Source organism: Puma concolor, chromosome A2, assembly GCF_028749965.1.
Source record: "Puma concolor isolate L17-30 chromosome A2, mPumCon1.1.hap2, whole genome shotgun sequence".
Lineage (NCBI taxonomy): Eukaryota > Metazoa > Chordata > Mammalia > Carnivora > Felidae > Puma > Puma concolor.
Genome location: NC_141668.1, coordinates 7509517 through 7530179, shown reverse-complemented (window position 1 = coordinate 7530179; position 20663 = coordinate 7509517). Strand labels below are relative to the sequence as shown.

Here is a 20663-nt window from a genome sequence, read left to right as displayed (position 1 = left end):
CCTCCCTCCCCTCCCCGGCAAGAGCCGACCTTCCCCGTCTGAGCCGGGCCCGCAGGTACCCTATCTACTTCCTGCATATAACGAACGAGGTGGACATTCTGGGAAAAGGTTTGACAAGATGCATCAAAAGCCTTAAAAAAAAAAAAAAAAAGTCCATACCCTTTGACAGGGCAAATCCACCTCTTGGAAATAACCAAATATTTGAAAATGTATAAAGAACAGACAGAAAGTCCAGCCGCTCGTCACGGTGCTTCTCAAGGTCCACCTCCGCGTGGTGCAGATCCATCGGCCTCCAGCTTAACCGACTGGAGCTTGAGGCGAGTGGCCAAAAGGCAACGCTGCCCGCGAAAGGGCTGGTGCGGCCCGCGGCTCCCGGGGTCCCGGGCGCCCGGGATTCGCTCCCCGCTCTCCCCGGCGGCGGCGGCGGGCCTCCGGGGTGGCGCCCGTCCCCGCGCTCCACCGCGCGGCGAACCCGGGGCCTGCCCTTTGTGTTCGCACCCGGATCTGCACAAAGCACGGGCCCCGCGAAGCTCGGGAACGGGGCCGGGCAGGCGGGGCGCGCGAAGCAACGAGAACACCAGGAAGGGCTGGTCCCGGGCGGGGCGGCCTCGGAGGGAGAGCCCCCCCTCCCCCCACGCACCCCGGGACCCCGGGGACGGCCCCCCGGTAGGCGCGCGGCGGCCGCCCGCGCCACCACCGAGAGGCCGGCGTTCCTAGAGCGGCCGCGGGCGGCCAGGTGCGCGCGGCGGCCTCCGGGCTCCGGCCGGCAGGGGGCAGCACGGCGGCGGCCGCCCCACGTGGCGGGGGAGCGGGCGGCGAGGCCGAGGGCCGCGGCCGGCCTGGGGGCGCCGGACGCCTTCCGCGGCCGGGCGGGCGGCGGCTCGGTTCAAGTCATTAGGGATTAAATTTACAAAACGCACGCGCACTCATTTAAAACAAGCCCAGAGAAGTAAAGTTTTCAAAGGAAACGCTGCAGAGTGGCTCCCCTCCGGCCCTGGCTCCATCAGCTCCGCCGCACGGCTTTCAGCGCCTGTCCCCGTTTCCCAGGGGCGCGCCCGGGGCCCGGGCTGCCGCGGGGTCGCGGAGGGCTCGGGCGGGAAGGGAGGGAGCGGGGGCCGCGGCGGGGCGGTCCTTGGGGGTGGGGTGGGGCGCCCGGGGCTGCACGGCGCGGGGGACGCGTCCCGGGGCCGCCGCCGCCGGGTCCTAGGCGGAGCGGAGAGCAGGAGGACGCGGAGCCGGGCCGCTGGAAGCCGGGGAGCCTCGGCGTCGCCGCCGGCCTGTGCAAACAGACGGACGACGGTGACAGCGCGCAGCCGGCGGGGGAAGGGTGGGAGGGGCCCCCGGGTGCCGGGGGAATCCCAACGGCCCCATCTCCCCCCGGTGCAGCTCTGCTGCCCGCGGACCCTTGGACTCAGGAGGCGGCTGGGTGACCCTCTTTCAAAGGCAGGGCAGCCCAGAGGATTCCTGCCGTCGCCCCTAGGCACCCTGCGACCGTGGTAAGAGGATTTGGCAGTGACTCGGGGGCTCTACCTAATATTGGGGCTGAAATATCGGAGGGAAAGATAAAATGCGATTTTTAATGATATCTTTTAAAGAATTTGGATTAGCTTGACTGGAGAAAATCGTCGGCAGCCCCACCAACGGGGCAGAGATTTGGGGGTGTCACCTGTGTCTCTTCCTGCACAGGGTCACCTGTGGCCCACTCACCCAATCATTTTCACATTTACCGCGCCCCTTGCGTGGGTCAGCCCGGGGGGCCAGATGCGGGCGCAAACAACCCGCCCCTGGGAAGACTGAGGACAACTGTCCCCCGCCCCCCCCCCCCCCCCCCCCCCCCGCCCCGCGCCCTCATTGCCAGCCCTGCACACAGAGCCCAGGGAAGCCCCGAGCGGCGTTGTGTGTGGCCCAGTGTCCTGCAGGCGTAACGTGCACTTGGATCTTCCCTTGCCTTCACCGTGTACGCATTTGCTGTAAAAATTTCTTTGGGGATCCTTGTAGCTTCTGACGGGGCTTTTCTGGGACATCTGTGCTGCTATTTCCCCCTGCCTTCCAGGGATTCTTGGAGAGTGTCACCTCTGCTAGATTTCACTGGGACCCGCCACTGTCTGATGAGAACATCTGCCCAGTATTGTAGAGGTTATAGAGAATGGAAATGTTTATAGCCCGAAAGGAAGAAATAAGAAACCGTGTGTCCTATCAGAGAATGAAGTAAGCATGGAATGGGTCTCTGGATAAATCAAACACACAGAGTTTGGATTGAACTGGGAAAGGTGAAGTGAGAAGGGTCATCAGAGACCCGGAGGGCATCCCGAGGGCCAGGGGAGGGCTGATCAGGTGGGCTTAGTACCTCCCTGGCACCCTGCCCCCCGTTATTTTACTTGTTTACTTTCTGGAAATGGCTTTATTTAAACAGGATCCTGGGCTAAAAACAAAAGCCTGAAAACACTGACAGATGAAGCCCAGAACATTTGGCTGATTGTTGTATATTTGATGAAGATTTTGTGTCCTTAGTCTGAAAGACATTCTAAAATATTATAGATTTAGTTTCTGCCGATTCAGTTTCTTCCAAGTAATCCGCTTAATTTCACAGGTGTGGAGGTGGTTAGAAGTCCTCATACTGAGTGGTAAATAAAATGATTTCTTCTGTTACATTTACTGAGGAGACTTGATGCCTTCTTCTGAAGAAATAAAGGGCTCATTCAATTTTGAGATAAACTTTTATTGTTGGGAACTCAAAAATTCCTTTCACAGGAAAAATAACAATGCTATTTTCAGTTGGGGGGAAAAGCGTTTTAAATTAAATTCTAAAATCCTATTATGTGCTTATTACATACTAATGTGAGTTCATCTTTTTGGTAAAATGAACACCCAAGCATGTTTGTATGCAGTTTATGCCCGTTCCAAGACTCTAAAAAGCTGGCACAGATTCGGGCAAGAAAAATGTGTCTATTTCCTCTCAATATGTCTACTGTTTGAATTAAATATACTGGAGACTGGTGTAATTTGGTCTGGATATTGACTTGTTTTTTTTAGCAGTGCTCTGAAATGTTTGAGGTTTAATTTTTTTTTTCAAACTTATTTCAAAATGTATTACAAACCTTTGACTTGGTAAATCAGTTAATTCAAGATAAGCTAAGGAAACCACTGCCTTAAAGTGGGAAGGGAATAATAGTAATTTTAGTTGGATACATTATTAAATTGTGCAGAGGGTAACTATGCAAAATCAATGTACTGCTTTTACTTTTGGACAAAATTAATGTGACTTTCAACGATGACGATTAAGTTGCCAAGTAGGCAACACAAACTGGGTGGCTCCATTGGTTAAGCATCTGACTCTTGGTTTCAGCTCAGATCATGATCTCATGGTTTATGAGTTCGAGCCCCGGGTCAGGCTCTGTGCTGACAGCATGGAGCCTGCTTGGGATTCTCTCTCTGCCCTTCCCCCATGCTCTCTCTCTCTCAAAAATAAATTAACATTTAAAAAAACACATAAAAAAGGACAATACATACATAAACATTTAATCTTAGATTTTAGAATTTACATCAATAATTTGCCTGCAGAAAATTCGATCATGGAGCCATGTGGCTCTTGGATCATCCCCTCAGTGGAAGAATGGCAAAAGTCAGGTTTCATAACCTGTTTAACTTTCTGCTGAATTTAGGTTAAATCCAATCAATTTCAATCCTTTGAGGGCACCACCTTAGTGTTTCTGTATCCTGTAGATAAAGAACTGATGGAATACCGTGCTTAAAAAGGTATAGACTCTTCCGATTCTAAAAGGAAACAGTTTGTTATCCTGATATTCATTATTTAAGTGATAGAAGTTTTCACTGGTATATTTCGTCATTAAAATTCAACTTTCCCTTTCTCTGGTTGATAGACAGTAGTTGGCTCCTTCCTATCTTACACTCGAGTTAATTGGGAACCGGGGTATTATTTACAAAGAGAAGCCGTGAGTTTCATTCATGCGGCTGGCAGGAATGGCGAGAAGGAACAGTGACGACCACAGGCAGTGTCGCCTGGAAGAGGAGAGTGGTATTTTATTAGGGAGCAGGTGCATTTTCTTTGTCATCATCTCCCTCGCCCAGCTCCTCTGTTAAACAAATGGCTTGTTAGGTCCTGACTTCAGCAACAAACAGAAGGGGAGCCCCTGGCCTTAACACACAGTTGTCTTCCCAAACGCCTTAAGCAAGAGAGAGACTCAGTTTTAAACGGGTGGGGGCGGCGGAATTCCTAGCTCAGTTCAGCCACTGAGGCGTCTGCAGGTGAGCTGGGCCTCCCAGGGGGGCCGGGTCCCAGGGTGGCCGGGTCCCAGGGTTGCAGGCCAGGCCAGGCCTGGCCAGGCTCACTGGTGGGCCAGTGAGCCCTCTGCTTTCAGCCAGATGCAGAGCTTAGGTGCAGTGTCCACAGGACGGTCAGGGCTGCGAATCAGAGAGAAATAGTGCTCTTTGCCTTTTTTATTAAGGATCCACGCTGAAGAAATTGGGAGGCAGTATGGAACAGCAGTTAACAGCACACGCTTTGGGTCCCACACGCTTAAGGTTCCATTCTGGTCACGTGACCTTGGACTAAATGCTTGACCTCTCTGGATTTTATCTGGAAAAGGCAGGGACGAATACCGATTTCACAGGTGGGCACAAGAGAAAATGAAATGAAAGCATTTTGTTAGCACAGTGCCTGGAACATAGGAAGATCCGCTGAATCGTGGTGATGATTGTTACCGTCCCTAAAACTCAAGGCTGGGCTGAGCGCTGACCGGAAGTCAGTCCTCCGGTAAGGCCAGCGTCCGCAGTACTCGATTTCATTTTTCCTTTTCTCGTTCTTTCTTTCCTCTTCCTTCCCTCCTTTCTTCCTCTCTCTCCCTTTCTCTTTCTTTTTTAAAAAGGGTGTTAGCCTGGAGTTACCTCTTGTAGAAAATAGAAATAAAAGGGTTAGATTCTATTGTATTTTAATAAAAATACTCGTTTTAAGGAACCCAACTAGAGGAGGTCCATGAAGACTTTTTTTTTTTTAATTTAAATCTAGAAGTTCCCGCTATGCCTGGGAAGCAGTGAGAGGCTTCAGTAGCCAAACAGCTTTCCAGAGCTGGAGGAGAGGCCTTGGCCTGACTCACCGTTGCCCTGGCAACAGGAGGGCCTGGAGGCCTCCGGCCCTGATCCCTTAATCTGAGGAGCCTCCACCACTGTGCCTCGGGAAAGGTCTCCCCCGACACCTGGCTGGTTAAAGCACCGAGAGGAGATGGAGGCGGGGCTCTTTCCTGGAACACAGCTGCCTAAATGTGTCCGAGAGGGTCTCAGCTTTCCAGACCCCCGAAGGCTTGGTCTAGAGGACTAGGCCTCTGAGTCTCCGGCATGTCGAGGAAGCAGATGGCTTCCCATCCTTCTGTGTTTCTCCATGGGGCCCAACACAACTGCTTTGCACACGAGTGGTGCTTAATAAGTACCTGGGGCGGTCCCCAAGGGACCAGACTCAGGTCCTGCTCCGCTGGCTGCCCCCCACCCCCAACCTGAGGCAGTTGCATTAATTTCTCCAGCTGCAATGGCATAGAGTCCACACAGAGGCCTTTTTTGCCTCTGCAACTGTCTTCTCTGACGACATTCATAATTTTGGCAAACATATGGCTCAGGGTATGTTCTGCTCACTATATTCTGTTTCCTCAAATTTTGTCTTACATCTGAGGATACAATGGAATAATTTGAAAGAGGGGCTGGCTTTCCTTTTCCAACAACCATTCAGATCCCAGGGAAAGGACTCTGTGGTCAAGCACATGGGTTTGGGAGTCAAATAGGCTTGAGGTCAGGCGCGCTTGGGTGGCTCAGTCGGTTGAGTGTCCGACTCGGTCATGATCTTGCGATTCCTGAGTTCAAGCCCCGCGTCGGGCTCGGTGCTAACAGCTCGGAGCCTGGAGCCTGCTTCCAGATTCTGTGTCTCCCTCTCTCTCTGCCCCTTCCCTGCTCATGCTCTCTCTCAAAAATAAATAAATGTTAAAAAAAAAAAAAAAAAAGACTTGAGTTCAAATTTTGACTGTACCATTAGGTTGCTGGGTGACTTTGGGCCTAGTTAACCTCTCTGAGCCTCAACCTCTTCATCTATAAAAAAGAGTATAACTAAGGTCTTCAACAGTAATTAGCATTCAATTAATGGCAATTGTTCTTCCTGGTACACAACTCCATGGGGCCCATGGCAACTGGTTTCAAAGTCTGCCCTTCTAATTAAATTAAGGGCGCCTGGGGAGAGCACTGTGGATGACGACCAGATACCCAGAAAGGTGGGGTACAGCCCACTGCAAATTCTGGCTTGTGGCGGACAGGCGTGTTTCAATCCCTGTCCACTCTGACATCGAGACCAAGAGTTGCTTGTGTGCTTTTGAACTTCTTCACACCAAAATAACTTTCTGCTTCTGCCTGTAGGGGAAAGTCTCCTTCTCGGAGATTCATTCTTTCGGAATACAACTCGAGCCGGCTACCTACCTGAACTTCTGTTTTTATGTAAATTAAGCCGTCTTTAATTATGAGCTAATAATGAAAAAAGCAAACTTTTACCGAGACCTTAGTATGTGCCAGCCTCTTTGCTACTTGTTTATTCTTTACGTGATTTAAGCCTCCGAACAGTGGAGCCTTATTTATCCCCATTGAACGGGCGAGGAAGTTGATGTTCTGCTAATTAGCTGGTTCAAGGCCATACCGCTGTCAAGTTTAAAGCCACATCTGGTCCACTCCAGAGTCTGTCTGCACTTCCGTGACCGTCCTCGAGAGCTGTTGGCCTCTGACGCCATGGAGATCATGGTGGATGGAAAATGAGAGTCACCATGGTGTGAGCGAAGAGATACCGTGGAGCACAGCCTCCCCCCACCCCCGCCACCCCCCAAGACGCTTGGAGAGGGGGTTAGAGCCAAGGAAGGGAAGGTAGAGGCACAGAGAACCCCCGAAAGCCCAGCCGAGTCCCACGCAAGAAGTACGGGTCCCTGGCTATATTTAATCCGTTACAGCCAGATTTCCTAGGAAAAGAAAGGCTCACCATCGCCACGAGGCCCCCAATGCCCCGAGGATGCCCTGGTAACTGTGTATAACAAATGAAGTCACTCTGAGCCTCCCCAAACCACCGTGGTCTCCCTCTCAAGTCTGAACATCTCCGGCACTCTTGGTCCTCCAGTTCCGGGACCAGTAAATTGGGCACCAATGGCCCTGCACCAAGTATCTCCACAATGCCTCTAACATCCCTTCCAGGCCTCAAATATCCTGGTGTTCCAGAGCACCGGGTCCTCCGGCATTCCTTCAGCCACTAGCCACCAGACCCATCATCCGTGGCCCGTCTGCTGCACACGGCTGCTTCCCCCAGATGTCTGACCACGGCACGTTTCCCTCCCGGTCCGCTTCGGTCTCCTGCTATCTGTCCGTATCAAGCCTCTCCTGCTTGGCAAGGGTTTCCCACACGAGAGCAAATCAAACCCCACCATCACGAAGTCTTAGGTCCAAAACCCCCTCTGCACGCAGAATCTGATTCAGGCCAACCTTTTTGACCTTGGTTTCCTACCCAAGCCCTTTCTCCAGCTCAGTGGGTTTCATCAGTCACTGCTTAACATTGCAGCTCATTTGCCATACCTCCCCCTTTAACGATCCTGTCCCCGAGAAGGCCTGGCCCATTTCTCTCCTCCGTGGAATCCTCTGCAGCCCGGGATGGGCTCCGTCACCACCCTCGTGGAGCTCTTCTGACTCCTCCAGGATCCTCCCCCTGTGGCCTGCCTCACTGCCTGCTCCTGGATCTGACTGCTCTTCAGCTGGTTCTGCAGCCCAGGACCAAGGCTGGCCTTGCAAGCCCCTCGCACTAGCCCCGGCCTCCAGCTGCTTGTTCTAATGTCCCACCAGCCTTGCAGAAACTTTCCAGGAAAGTCAGATCCTTTCGAATGTGAGACCTTGAGCATCGCCTCCCCTCTCTGTGCCTCAGTTTATGCATCCTGATAAAGGAGGCAGTTGACGACCTCTGGGTCTCTGCAGAGCCAATGACAAGGCACCTTCTCCCTCAGATTCCCTTTTCCGATCCTCTTGTCCACCATCCGCTCCTCTCCACCCTGACTCACGGCTTAACCTGCCTCCCCCGAGCACTTCTTGTCTCGCCCGCTGTTCTCCCCATTTTTCAGCAGAAGCCTGGCCTCCCCGGTTTACCAGCCTGAGCTCGGCCCTCTGCTAGCCTCCATGAATTGTCCCTTCAAATTGTCCGAATTCTCTCTGGGTCACTGCCAAGCCCAGGAGCAGGTGAGAATAAACCGCTCCGGTGGGCAAAGTAATGCACCTGCAGTTTCTCTCTGGGCGCCTCACTGGGGGGTCATCGGAGATGAACCAACACCTACAACCAGGGTGCGTTGGTGCATTTCACAAACCCAGAGAGTAGCTTTGGCGCAACATACACATAAAAAAGGTCTGACCGGAGCCTTTTGTGGTTCCTCCAACCACGGGCACCAGGAGACTCTGCACCCCTTCCCTACCCCCTCCCTGCACCCCTGGCCCGCTATCCCCCACCAGCTGCATTTCAAGCTGGGCGGGAGGTCTGGCCCGGTCCCGAGGGAAGCGCCCAGCTTTTGCCGTAGAACTGTCTCTCCAGCCCATTCCAAACCTGTTACCCTCCCTGACCATTCTGGTCAACCGGGCCCTACCGCTCCCTCGGCTCCCACTGTGCTCCCCACACCACGGCGCGCGCCAGGGTCCGCAGCCAGGAGCGTCCGCCCTGCCATCCAGGGATTCACTACAAGCTCGCCTCCTTTTCCATGTTCTAATCCGCGGGCTCCGCGCCCCCTCCACCACCCAACACAGGGAGTGGGCACAGAAGAGGGGCTCCAGAGAACCTGTCAACTGACGCTAGGCACACGCCCCTCGGCCACCTTCTCAACCCTCCCCTTCAAAACCAAACAAAAACGGCAAACAGGAAACGCTCGTCTTTTAAAAATTACTCTATTATTATCAAATAGAACCACAGTATCCAAAAGGTAATTATAAAGTTCTATTCCCCAACTAAGTGGCCCTACACCGCCCCTCCGAGTGGCCGGCGGCCAAATCACTCCCCCCGTGCTGATTGGTTTCATCCATTTTATTGTCAAGGAAATTAACAGCCCGAAGGGGGTTCCCCAGGTCCCCGCACTCCCCACCCGCCCCCCCCCCGGGGCCCCCGGTAAACACGGTAAACACGGCAGCAAGCGACCTGGTCTCACTACCCCCGTGTCCTTGGGAGGAGGGACGAAGGGAGGGAGGGGGGCTCACGGCAAGGGGGCTGGGGGCGCCCCGCCCCCGCCCGCCCGGCTCAGGCCTCGCGGCGGCGGCGGCGGCCGGGCAGGTGTCCGGGGCGGGCCGGGCCGCGCAGCTGGCGGCGCACCTGGCCGGGCGGCGCGGCGGCGGGCGCGCTCACTCGCCCGTGTGGGTCCGCAGGTGGTACTTGAGCGACTGCTTGTAGCGGAAGCACTTGGCGCAGTGCGTGCAGGGGTAGGGCCGCTCGCCCGTGTGCGCGCGCTGGTGCTCCAGCAGGTGGTGCTTCTGCGTGAAGCGCTTGCCGCACTCGGCGCAGTGGTAGGGCCGCTCGCCCGTGTGGATGCGCCGGTGCTCGAGCAGGTGGTGCTTGCGGATGAAGCTCTTGCCGCACTCGGGGCAGGCGTGCGGGCGCTCGCGCGAGTGCACGCGGCAGTGGTTGGTGAGCTTGGACTTCTCGCTGAAGCTCTTCTCGCACTCGGGGCACTTGAAGGGCCGTTCGCCCGTGTGAGTCCGCTGGTGGCGCAGCAGGTGCGACGGGCGGCTGAAGCTCTTGCCGCACAGGCTGCAGATGAAGGAGACCTCGTGCTTGCCCGCGTGCACGCGCTGGTGGATCACCAGGCTGATGTGCAGGCGGAAGCTCTTCTTGCACTCGGGGCACGTGTAGGGCCGCTCGCCCGTGTGCGTGATCTGGTGCTTGGTCAGGCTCGACTTGTGGCTGAAGCTGCTGTCGCACTCGGGGCACTTGTAGGGCTTGGGGCCGCCGCCGCCGCTGCCCGAGCTGGGCGACTTGGGGCGCGGCTTGAGCGTGTGCTTGGGGGCGAAGCCGGGCCCGCGCTCGGGGGACGCGTAGCCGCCGCGGACGCGGTGGATGCGCTGGTGCAGCGTGAGCTGCTGCTTGTGGCGGAAGCTGATCTCGCACTCGGCGCACTCGTACGGCCCCTCCTTGATGTGGTTGCGCTGGTGGATGATGAGGTTGATCTTCAGCCGGAAGCTCTTGCCGCACTCCATGCAGGTGAAGGGCCGCTCGCCGCGCCGGTTCCGCTGCTGCTGGCTCGAGGAGCCGCGGTTGTCGCCCGGGTGCCGCTCCCCGTGCGTCGGCGGCGCCAGCCTCTTCACGGCCGGCTTGCCCAGCTGCAGCGGCGGGGGGCTCTCCTCGCCCTCGGGGGACAGCTCCCCGGGCAGCGGGGTCTGGTACATGCCGGCCTCGTAGCGCCCCGACAGCTGCCCGAGGGCCTGCAGGTGCTGAGGCAGCTCGTCCTCCTCCTCCTCTTCCTCCTCCTCCTCCTGCTCCTCGGTTTTGATCACGATCCCCTCTGCTCCAGGGACAGGGAGAGAGACGGAGAGAGGTCAGCTGTCGCCCGGGGCCTCCGCCCTGGGCGCCGGCGGGTGAGGTGGCTTCACCCTCGCCCACACACACTGCCTGTGTCTCACCGGCCCCGGTGCCTTCTTTTGGGAAAACGCTCCTTTCCACTCCCTGCCGCCCCGCGGCCCCCACCTCCACGGGGTTGGGTGTCTGACCCAGGTGGGCCTCGGGGTTGGGTCAGGAAGGAGCCCAGGCCCCCAGTGGCCCGTGGGAGCCCTCTCTGGGAATTCTATGCAGAGGGAGCAGGAAAGGGGCGGCCGGCGCCCATCTCCCCAAACTGCTAGCGGGCAGTACTCAGCAGGAACGAAGGAACCCAGCATGCGGAGCCCCCAGGGGAACCACTACGGTCCCGGGTGCCCGAAGCTGGCATGCTGGTGGACCTATGGATTCCTATCGTGGGCCAATAACCACGCCTTCCGGTTTTCACTGAGGCTGCTTGGGGAGGTGGGTTTCTACCATCTGTATGGAAAGGGCCTTGACTCATTAGGCTGTCACTGTTTTCTGGCTCCCAGGTCTCCCAGGTCTCCTTCTTTCCTGAGCGCACCTCTGGGCTTCCCTCAAGTGCCTTTGCTCGCCTTCCTCCAGCAACTGCTCCCTCCTCTCCATGCCTCCAAATCACCCGGGTCACACAACACCCACCTCCAATCCTGTCTTTGCCCCAAAACCTTCCTTGACCTGCCCAAGCTGCAGCCCTCAAGCGCCCCTGAGCGCACAGCACAAGCTGGTGCGCCTCCCCAGGACTTGGGGACCTCAGGCTTCTCACGTGGCACCGCGCGCACACACAGGTGGGGGACTCACCTGCGGTGGCTCTACCCACCCTGAAGCTGGGGTCGGGGGGTCTCCTCTGCCTCTCCCCCACGCTCTGCTGTGGGGGGTGTTCTGCGAACTCCCGGACTGGACGATGTGCTTCTCCACCCCGCCCTCCACCCTCTAGGCTGGCCCTTTAGGGCCCAACTTGTTAGCTGTTCTGCGTGGTGTTCTGTAGTGTTCCCCGAGCACCTAAGTCCTAGAGGAAAGGAGTGGCCTCTGACTCCTGTTTGCATTTTCTCAGATGCCTAGTACTTACTTGGCAACCCCCTAAACACTGATAATTGGTGACTGATAAATGTCACTGTGTGACATGAGAAAGGCACTCACCTTTCTAGGCCCACCTGTGAGGCGGACGCGGCAATAGTTGGCATTTGCAGAATTCTTAAAAGCAAACAAACGAGAACTTTTTCAAGTTCTCGCCTGACAACTGGTGTCTTTTTATTCACTATCTCTTAGAGGGTAAGTCGAGCAACACAGACGTGGGGCATCCACCCCAGAGATACCAAGTGACAGTTCCAAATAAAGTAAGTGCAGTCAGACCTTTTCAGAGCTTGCAACTTAGGGACCACCTAGTCGGTCTCCTCAGCTGACGGGGAAACAAGCTGGCAGCGTGCGCGAGCTGGCCAAGGTCTTGGCCACAAATTCGTTAGTGACCGCCGGGCCACGGCCCGTTCTACTCCTCTGAACCCAGGACATGGCAGGACATAAGTGTGCCAGTCCCCGCTCAGGCTGGACAAGATTCTCAGTAGCAAGGGGCCCAGAACATCCTCAGAACAGGATGCTTAAAAGATCAGGAAGGTGGGGCGCCTGGGTGGCGCAGTCGGTTAAGCGTCCGACTTCAGCCAGGTCACGATCTCGCGGTCCGTGAGTTCGAGCCCCGCGTCAGGCTCTGGGCTGATGGCTCAGAGCCTGGAGCCTGTTTCCGATTCTGTGTCTCCCTCTCTCTCTGCCCCTCCCCCGTTCATGCTCTGTCTCTCTCTGTCCCAAAAATAAATAAACGTTGAAAAAAAAAAATTAAAAAAAAAAAAAGATCAGGAAGGAGGAGGCAGCTTCAGAGGTCGGTAATTAGCTGTCCCTGTGCTTATCCTGAAAATGAGGGTTGTTTCTGAAAGACCCAGGGGAACTATGGGCGCCTTGGGACATTTAAACTCTCCTTGAGGGGCGCCTGGGTGGCTCAGTCGGTTAAGCGTCCGACTTTGGCTGAGGTCATGATCTCACGGTTTGTGGGTTCGAGCCCCACCCCGGGCTCTGTGCTGACAGCTCAGAGCCTAGAGCCTGGAGCCTGCTTCGGATTCTGTGTCTCCCTCTCTCTCTGCCCCTCCCCTGCTTGTGCTCTGTCTCTCTCTCAACAATGAATAAACGTTAAAGAGAAAAAAAAAAACTCTCCTTGAGCATCAAAGTTTTTGTTTTTGTTTTTTCAGTGAAATGAGAATGAAACAGCCCTAAAACCCAGGACTCCAAATCCCACCAAGTGCCATTCAGTAATTTCCTAAGGTTCCCAGTAGAATTAACGGGAGTGCCCAGAGGGGACTCTGGCCTTTCTATTGTGAGGCTTTGCTGTGGCACATCCTCAGAGTTTGCCCCGTGTCTTTCGCTGTTTTCCAGAGACAGCATATGGCATATTAGAAGGATTTCTGGAATATCATACAGTTCTTTAAAAGCAAGGAGTTAGATCCACATCTTTTGCCTAAGAAAGATGTCCGTGCTATTTTATGACGTGCAAAAAAGGCAAACTGCAAAGGAATCATCTACAAAGTGAACAAATTTTTTTAAAGCATCAGCATAATACTTTAAAAAACCTATTAAATGAAAAATGGATGTGGACACATTTCTCACTGATAGGATAGCTAATGACTCTTTTGCACATAAACAAAACATCTAAACAAAAACCAGAACCTAAGTGTATTCCTTAAAAATTCGGTAGAACTCACTTAATTCCTACCTCCCACATTAGATGCAGAATGTGGGAAAAAAGAGCAGAAGCTTCCCAGTTCAGTTGGTAAGTAGAAGATCATTTTACTTCCCAAACTAGACGAGGGTGGCTGAAGAAAGGTTCAGGCTGATTTGCTTTATGGATAGAGCTGAGAACTCCTGAACAAAACAGTAGCTAACTAAGCCTAATGGTGCGTTTTAGAAATACACCATGATGACAAGATGGGGATTTTCTCAGGACTGCCCGGACTGTTCAGTATCAATCAGCCACAAAAGATGTCCTGAGCTCAGGCTGCTGAGGGCGACACTTCCTCACTGTTCTTGAACTCCCGAGGAGCAAGAACTCCCAAGTGTGCAGAAGGGTGACCCAGAGGTTTCATGATCAAACACAAGTGATGGCTCGATTCTACCGGGAAGGGACCGTACAGTCCGGCATTTTAAAAAGCATGCGTTGTGGGGGTTGAGATCTCTGGGTCACTGAGGCTTCCAGAGTGACCTAAGAACCATCAAGGACACACCGGGAGACGGAAATTCTAGCTTGGCCCCAATGTCGTGACCTTGGGCAATTGATCTGACCTTCTCTGCCTGTAGAAGGAGGGGAGCTGGAGAGAGATGATCTCTGAGGTCCCTTTGGGTCCTCGTCCAACCTAGTCTTTGGCTGTTAATACCTTCTGCCCAGGCCAGAGACCGATTCTTACAAATCCTGAGGCAGGACACCTGCACCTGAGACCACGCCGGGGGACGTCACACCTATCCACAGATCACTGCCACATGACCTTTCGGAGAGAAACTCCAACTTTCCCACGAGGCAGGGGCCTGCCCGCGGGCCTGATGGCAGCAGCTCCCCACGCCTGGACCCCCTCCAACTGACCTGTGCAGTTTCTCTGCTGCACCAGCATCTGTTTGAGCTCGCTGAACTCGCTGGAGCCTTCGGTGGACTCTTCCAGCGTATTGTCCTGTTCTTGCATGTCCAAGTCTGGCTGCTCCGCACATGGGTCGCCCAGCTCGGAGTCCTGAAAGCCATGCTCCTCCACCTGTCCCATCAGGGGCTCCGGCGTCTCCAAACTTTCTGAGCCCTCGTCGTTGGTCTGCACCTCGATCTTAATCACGATCCCGTCGTGTGCTGGGAGGGCGGGGAGGGGTGGGGGACGGGGGTGGGGGAGGGAAACAAAAGACCCCAGAACATGGTCATTGCATGGCCAAGGTTTCTGCAGCCTAGATTTTACATTTCAAGGATTCTGATTTTAGAGACCGTGAGGAAATACAATGTTGAGTGAGTAGACAGAATTTTCTGGACATCTTGTACGAACTGGAGTAAAGTTAAATAGATGCAGAGTTTGTGTTCCACAACCCCTACAGTTTTTAAAATAGTATTGCCAGGGTTTCGGGGCGCCTGGGTGGCTCGGTCGGTTGGGCGTCCGACTTCGGCTCAGGTCACAATCTCACGGTCCGTGAGTTCGAGCCCCACATCGGGCTCTGGGCTGATGGCTCGGAGCCTGGAGCCTGTTTTGGATTCTGTGTCTCCCTCTCTCTCTGCCCCTCCCCCGTTCATGCTCTGTCTCTGTCTCAAAAATAAATAAATGTTAAAAAAAAAATTTAAAATAGTATTGCCAGGGTTTAAAAAGAGATCTTAATTCCCTTTCCTGGGTCAGGCCAGCCAAAGTCGACAGTTTCTCTCCCTTACAGTCAAGTTGAATAACGAAAAGGCCAACCATCTCCTCACCCTGCACACCCTTCCAGCCCATGCCCCAGGGGTCCAGCACGGACAGACCAGAGCCCCCTGAGTCCCCCCACCACCCCGGCCCACAGTTAACAAGCACGAGCACATGTACACTCGGAGCTCTTGGGTTTGTTTTTAGTTAAACAGCATCTGATTACACACATTGCCCTTTTTTTTTAACTTGCCGGTAGGCCTGCAGGTGATTTCAAATGTCAACACACACACACACACACACACGGGCATCATGTTGCCTAAGTGGGATCTCGCACATACTCTTTTAGTGCACAGATTTTTCTCTTTTGATTTGCCCTTTCCCTCAATTCCCCTGTCGCAGCTTATGGCTTCCCCGGCAACTCCTGTAGTTAACCTAGTATTTTTCTCTATGCTTCTGTGGTTATTTATTGCAACAAGTTGATGCGTATCTGTTTTTATCTTCTGGCCATTATTGGTTTAAAAAAAAAAAAAAAGAAAATTGCCATATACCTCCTCTTCCCTCTCAGGTATCCTGTAGAAATTCCTGCGCGGCAATTTCTGCACAGCTAATGCACTCCTCCTAAGTGCTGCGTGTGTGTGCAACCACTCCCTTCCCGCAGGAACATTCACTTTTTTGTTTCTGGTCTTTTTGCGTGATCAACTGTGCTACAGTCACATGTTGATTTACATGGCCGCCTATCAACTAGGGATTTATTTCCGTGAGAGCCCCAGGAGCGGGGGCCTCGGAGTCAAAGGTGTCGTTATTTTTAATCTGGTAGAAGTCGTCAGGCTCCTTTTGAGCCAGGCTGTGACAATTCGTATTTCTACCTGCATGAGAACATCCTCTTCCCCACACCCCTGCCAGTGACAGACACCTAAAATTTTCCTCACTCAGATGGGGGTAAATTGACAATTTACTGATACTCTCCTGACTCGGGTGATCTGAGTATTTCTTTTACTTATTGGCCTTTTCTAGTTGATTCTGCATGAACCGTGTTCTGTTTTTGTCAATCGGTAAGGGTCCTTTGGTTCCTGTGCTAAAGATAACCCGTCTTCCCTTAGCAGCATTTCAGACACTCCCAAATCTAACGTTTGTCTGTTGACTCTGTGCCACCTCTTATCAGACCGCTTTCTTCACGTTTTCACGTGGTCACCCATGTCCCTCTTTCTTTCATGGCTTCTGGGTTTTCTGTCTTAGTTAAGAGGGTCTCCTCCGCCCCTGGATGGTTCATTTGGTCTCCTGGATTTTATTTCAAGGTTTTTATGGTTTTATTGTTTACATTTAGGTCTTTGCTCCATCTGAAATTTATTTTGTGTAGAGTGTGAGGTAGGGATTCAGTCTTACTTTCTTCCATATGGAGAGAGCTGTGCCGGCATCAACTCCCTCACGGTTGAAAATCATTTTGTTAATTAAGGAACTTATAAATGTATAATGCCGGGGCGCCTGGGTGGCTCAGTCGGTTAAGCGTCCGACTTCGGCTCAGGTCATGATCTCACTTTGTGAGTTTGAGCCCCGCGTCGGGCTCTGTGCTGACAGCTCAGAGCCTGGAGCCTGTTTCAGATTCTGTGTCTCCCTCTCTCTCTCTGACCCTCCCCCATTCATGCTCTGTCTCTCTCTGTCTCTCTCTGTCTCAAAAGTAAATAAACATTAAAAAAAAAATTTAAGGGGCACCTGGGTGGCGCAGTCGGTTAAGCGGCCGACTTCAGCCAGGTCACGATCTCACGGTCCGTGAGTTCGAGCCCCGCGTCAGGCTCTGGGCTGATGGCTCGGAGCCTGGAGCCTGTTTCCGATTCTGTGTCTCCCTCTTTCTCTGCCCCTCCCCCATTCATGCTCTGTCTCTCTCTGTCCCAAAAATAAATAAAAAAACGTTGAAAAAAAATTAAAAAAAAAAAATTTAAATGTATAATGCCTAAACATATTCATTCATTCATTCATTCATTCATTCAGTGCATATTTACTGAGCACCAACTATGGGCGATGGGGTGTTCGAATGGCTTGGGATACATCAGTGAGCATAGCAGAGCTTCTCCCCTCCCTCACACATATCACCTCAGGCAATAAACATAATTAATAAATTATATGGTAAGCTAGAGGGTGATAAGTGTTGTGGGAAGAGAAAAGAAACCAGGAAACTCGTAAACAAAGCCAACAGTCCCTGCCCCTGTGAAGCCTCCTGGCTGTTGACCGCGGGCACTGGTGATCCCCAAGCTCAAAGCCGGGGAAAGCGGAGCCACCAAGTGCACTTACTAGCAGCTGATGCCACGGGACCCAAAGCTGCGTTCTTCCCGATGCCCGGCAACCCTTTAATCCTCTTCCACGCAGCCAACCTGTGTCCTGCCAGCCATGGGGAGTAGCGGCAACATAAGGCAGCTCTGATGGTCCCCGACGCCCTGTCCGCAGCCTTAAACATGGACGTGCCTACCTCCCCAACAACCAAGTCTCCAGAACACTTTCATCCTATTCTCTGTCTCACAAAGAAGATGGAGTCACACACGCTCATGTCGGTGCCTTGCTCCTGCTCTAGCTCAGTCATCCTGCTTCCACCCCTTTCCTCTCCCACTGGGGGGGGGGGGGGACAGTGGCCCCTCTGCTCTTTCCCTTAACCCTGCCAGTTTCCAGTGTTCACGGGGCCACCGGCCACCGCGCTCCACCGGCAGGGCCTGCTTCTCTCTGCAATCCTGGTCTCTGTGCTAGGGTCACAGGCACGACCGTGACTCCGGCACCAGGAGAAGATCTTCCCTGACTTCACAAACACCTGAAAACATTTTCCTTGCCTCCTCCCTAAAGTAGTCTTTAAAAAAAATTTTTTTTTTAATGCTTATTTATTTTTGAGAGAGAGACACACACACACACACACACACACACACACACACACACACACACACACAGAGTGCGGGCGGGGGAAGGGCAGAGAGAGAGGGAGACCCAGAATCCAAAGCGGGCTCCAGGCTCCGAGCTGTCAGCACAGAGCCCGACGCGGGGCTCGAACTCACAAACTGCGAGATCATGACCTGAGCAGAAGTCACACACCTAGACGACTGAGCCACCCAGGCGCCCCCTTAAAGTAGTCTTTAAAAACTAGGTACCCCTTTGCACTTTTTTTTGAATAAACATATCAAATGCTTCAGTAACTGCAAAAGATGTCATTTCTGGAATACTGTAAATATTGATGTTTTAAAATAAACTTTTCCGTCACTTTTTAATGTCACCAGTGGCATCTAAGGACCGCAACAATTTTAAACCCGCTATTATTCACTTAAAAAATACACAAACAAGTTCTTCTTTGATAGTTGCAATTTTTGTATCATCCCTTTGCACCCTGAACTTCTATTTCCATTCCCACTTTGCCCACAGAATTTTATCCTAATAGAATAGATTTTTATGCTTAGAAGACTTTCACAGGTCTCCTCATCTACCATTCTGCCACAAAAATGTGTATGTAAATTGAAAGATTATGGGGCGCCTGGGTGGCGCAGTCGGTTAAGTGTCCGACTTCAGCCAGGTCACGATCTCGCAGTCCGTGAGTTCGAGCCCCGCATCAGGCTCTGGGCTGATGGCTCAGAGCCTGGAGCCTGTTTCCAATTCTGTGTCTCCCTCTCTCTCTGCCCCTCCCCCGTTCATGCTCTGTCCCTCTCTGTCCTAAAAATAAATAAAAACGTTGAAAAAAAATTAAAAAAAAAAAAAAGATCAATCTTGCTTTCATTTCTACTAACCACAGGGCTCTCTACTTGTTGTCTTCCTGGCTTAAGTTATCCTTAGTTATTATTACTATAGAATGATACACAGTGGTTATTCAAGATAGAAAACAAAAAATGTATTAGAAACGTTTCTTAGAAGGATGGGAGGAATTTTTTTTTTTTTTACCAATTAGTTTGCTTATCTGAGAATGAATATTCTTTTTTTTTATAATTTTTTTTTTAACATTTATTTATTATTGAGAGACAGAGAGACACAGAGTGTGAGCAGGGGAGGGGATAGAGAGAGGGGGAGACAGAATCTGAAGTAGGCTCCAGGCTCCGAGATGTCAGCACAGAGCCCGATGTGGGGCTCGAACCCACAAACTGCGAGATCATGACCTGAGCCGAAGTCGGTCACTTAACCAACTGAGCCACCCAGGCGCCCCCTGAGAATGAATATTCTTATTGCTTGATTGAGACACAGTTCAGAATCAAATATATTCCTAATTTTCATTTGCATAAATACAAGCATTGGGAAAGCTCATTTACAAAGATACATGGATGGGCTGGCGGGAGCTTTGTTACGGAATCATCACTTGATTCTTTGAATTTGTCTGAATTATAATGCTATGAAAGCACACAGGGTTAACATACCATCAAAAACTGTTTCTAATGACCTATTAGCTGACAACTTAATTAGGTTCTCTTTCAATTTTGTTGAAAGCAAAGTATTGCAAATGATCTAACTTGCGAAAGAATTTGCCATATGGGTCCCAACGCGATGCACTTGCGGCCATGTATCCCTGCGTTCTGGATTGTCTCTGTGACCCACGGGGCTTTTTATACCTCAGAGAAATGCTCCCTCCTAAGATGGGGACGGGGGGGGGCGGTTTGTGGGATTTGAGACCTCACTGTGCCAAACCTCCTACCATGCTCTCAGCTGAATGTAACTGTACTCCTCTCTATGGCGTTTCTTTCTTTTTCCCTCAAAATGTGCCATGTTTATACATTTTCATGCTTCCCTTCCATTTGTTAGACAGTAGGGAAGCCAGCTGTCTCCCATCAAAAAGACTTCCCCACCCCAAACAACTTTTGAAACAGTATTGACAACCAAATTGCATTTATAAGAAGTAATTTGTGGGGTGCCTGGGTGGCTCAGTAGGTTAAGCATCCGACTTCAGCTCAGGTCATGATCTCGCGGTTCGTGAGTTCAAGTGCCGCATCAGGCTCTGTGCTGACAGCTCAGAGTCTGGAGCCTGCTTCAGATTCTGCGTCTCCCTCTCTCTCTGCCCGTCCCTCACTCGCACTCTGTCTCTCTCAAAAATAAATATACATTATAGGCAGTAATTTGTTCTCCCATTAAAAAAAAAATAAAGACACATCCCTGTAGGACTATAGTTTATGACCAATGGCAGAACAGTAAGGAAAAGTTTTAAATAAATGGAGTGGGAACGAACGAATGAATGAATGAATGAATGAATGGAGTGGAGACAACTGGCTTCCCAACAAGACAAGCATCTCGACATCAAAATAAATCACTGATGAAACAAGACTTTAGACACGATGAAATCACACTAGTATTAGAAGAAGAAAGCACAGCTTCTTCCCTTTCCTTTTTTCTTTCTTTATACAACTGTGAGGTGTGGAAGAGGCTCTACCCCACGCCCTCTGGGACTTCACATACTCCTTCTGGAGGCCGTCTGGCCAGCCACACCAAACGTGAAATGTGCCCAACACATACCCACTCTCGTTTTTAGCTGTAACTTGTTTTGGAAAGATTTCTCTAGTTTTGCCTGGACATTGTTTGGTGATGAGGGACTTCTTTAATTTGTGCTTGGTCTGTGATCTCTGTAAGTACAATTCTTCCTAAGAACCTCTGCAAGATGGGAAAAAAAATACTATCCTACAAATGGTTTCCAAATGTATGGTGGGTCTGTGAGCACCACATTT

General features: G+C 52.2%; 1 protein-coding gene and 1 long non-coding RNA gene across 4 annotated transcripts in view; one reads left to right on the top strand and one right to left on the bottom strand.

Moving 5' to 3' along the window:
- Positions 1-1187: 1187 nt before the first annotated feature.
- LOC147582975 (uncharacterized) lies at positions 1188-3002 on the top strand. Its single transcript, XR_015244195.1, has 2 exons — positions 1188-1496; positions 2054-3002. It is a non-coding gene; the product is annotated as an uncharacterized LOC147582975 (long non-coding RNA).
- A 5927-nt stretch (positions 3003-8929) lies between these two features.
- The window catches only part of ZNF777 (zinc finger protein 777), a 29415-nt gene continuing 17681 nt past the window's right edge, over positions 8930-20663 (bottom strand). For all 3 annotated transcript variants that reach the window (XM_086687347.1, XM_086687331.1, XM_086687339.1), the window contains exons 5-6: positions 14214-14465; positions 8930-10550 (exon numbers count right to left, since the gene is read on the bottom strand). In XM_086687347.1, coding sequence (XP_086543473.1) covers positions 9394-10550; positions 14214-14465 — 1409 coding nt within the window. In that variant the 3' untranslated portion in view covers positions 8930-9393. The remainder of the gene's footprint in view (positions 10551-14213; positions 14466-20663) is intronic.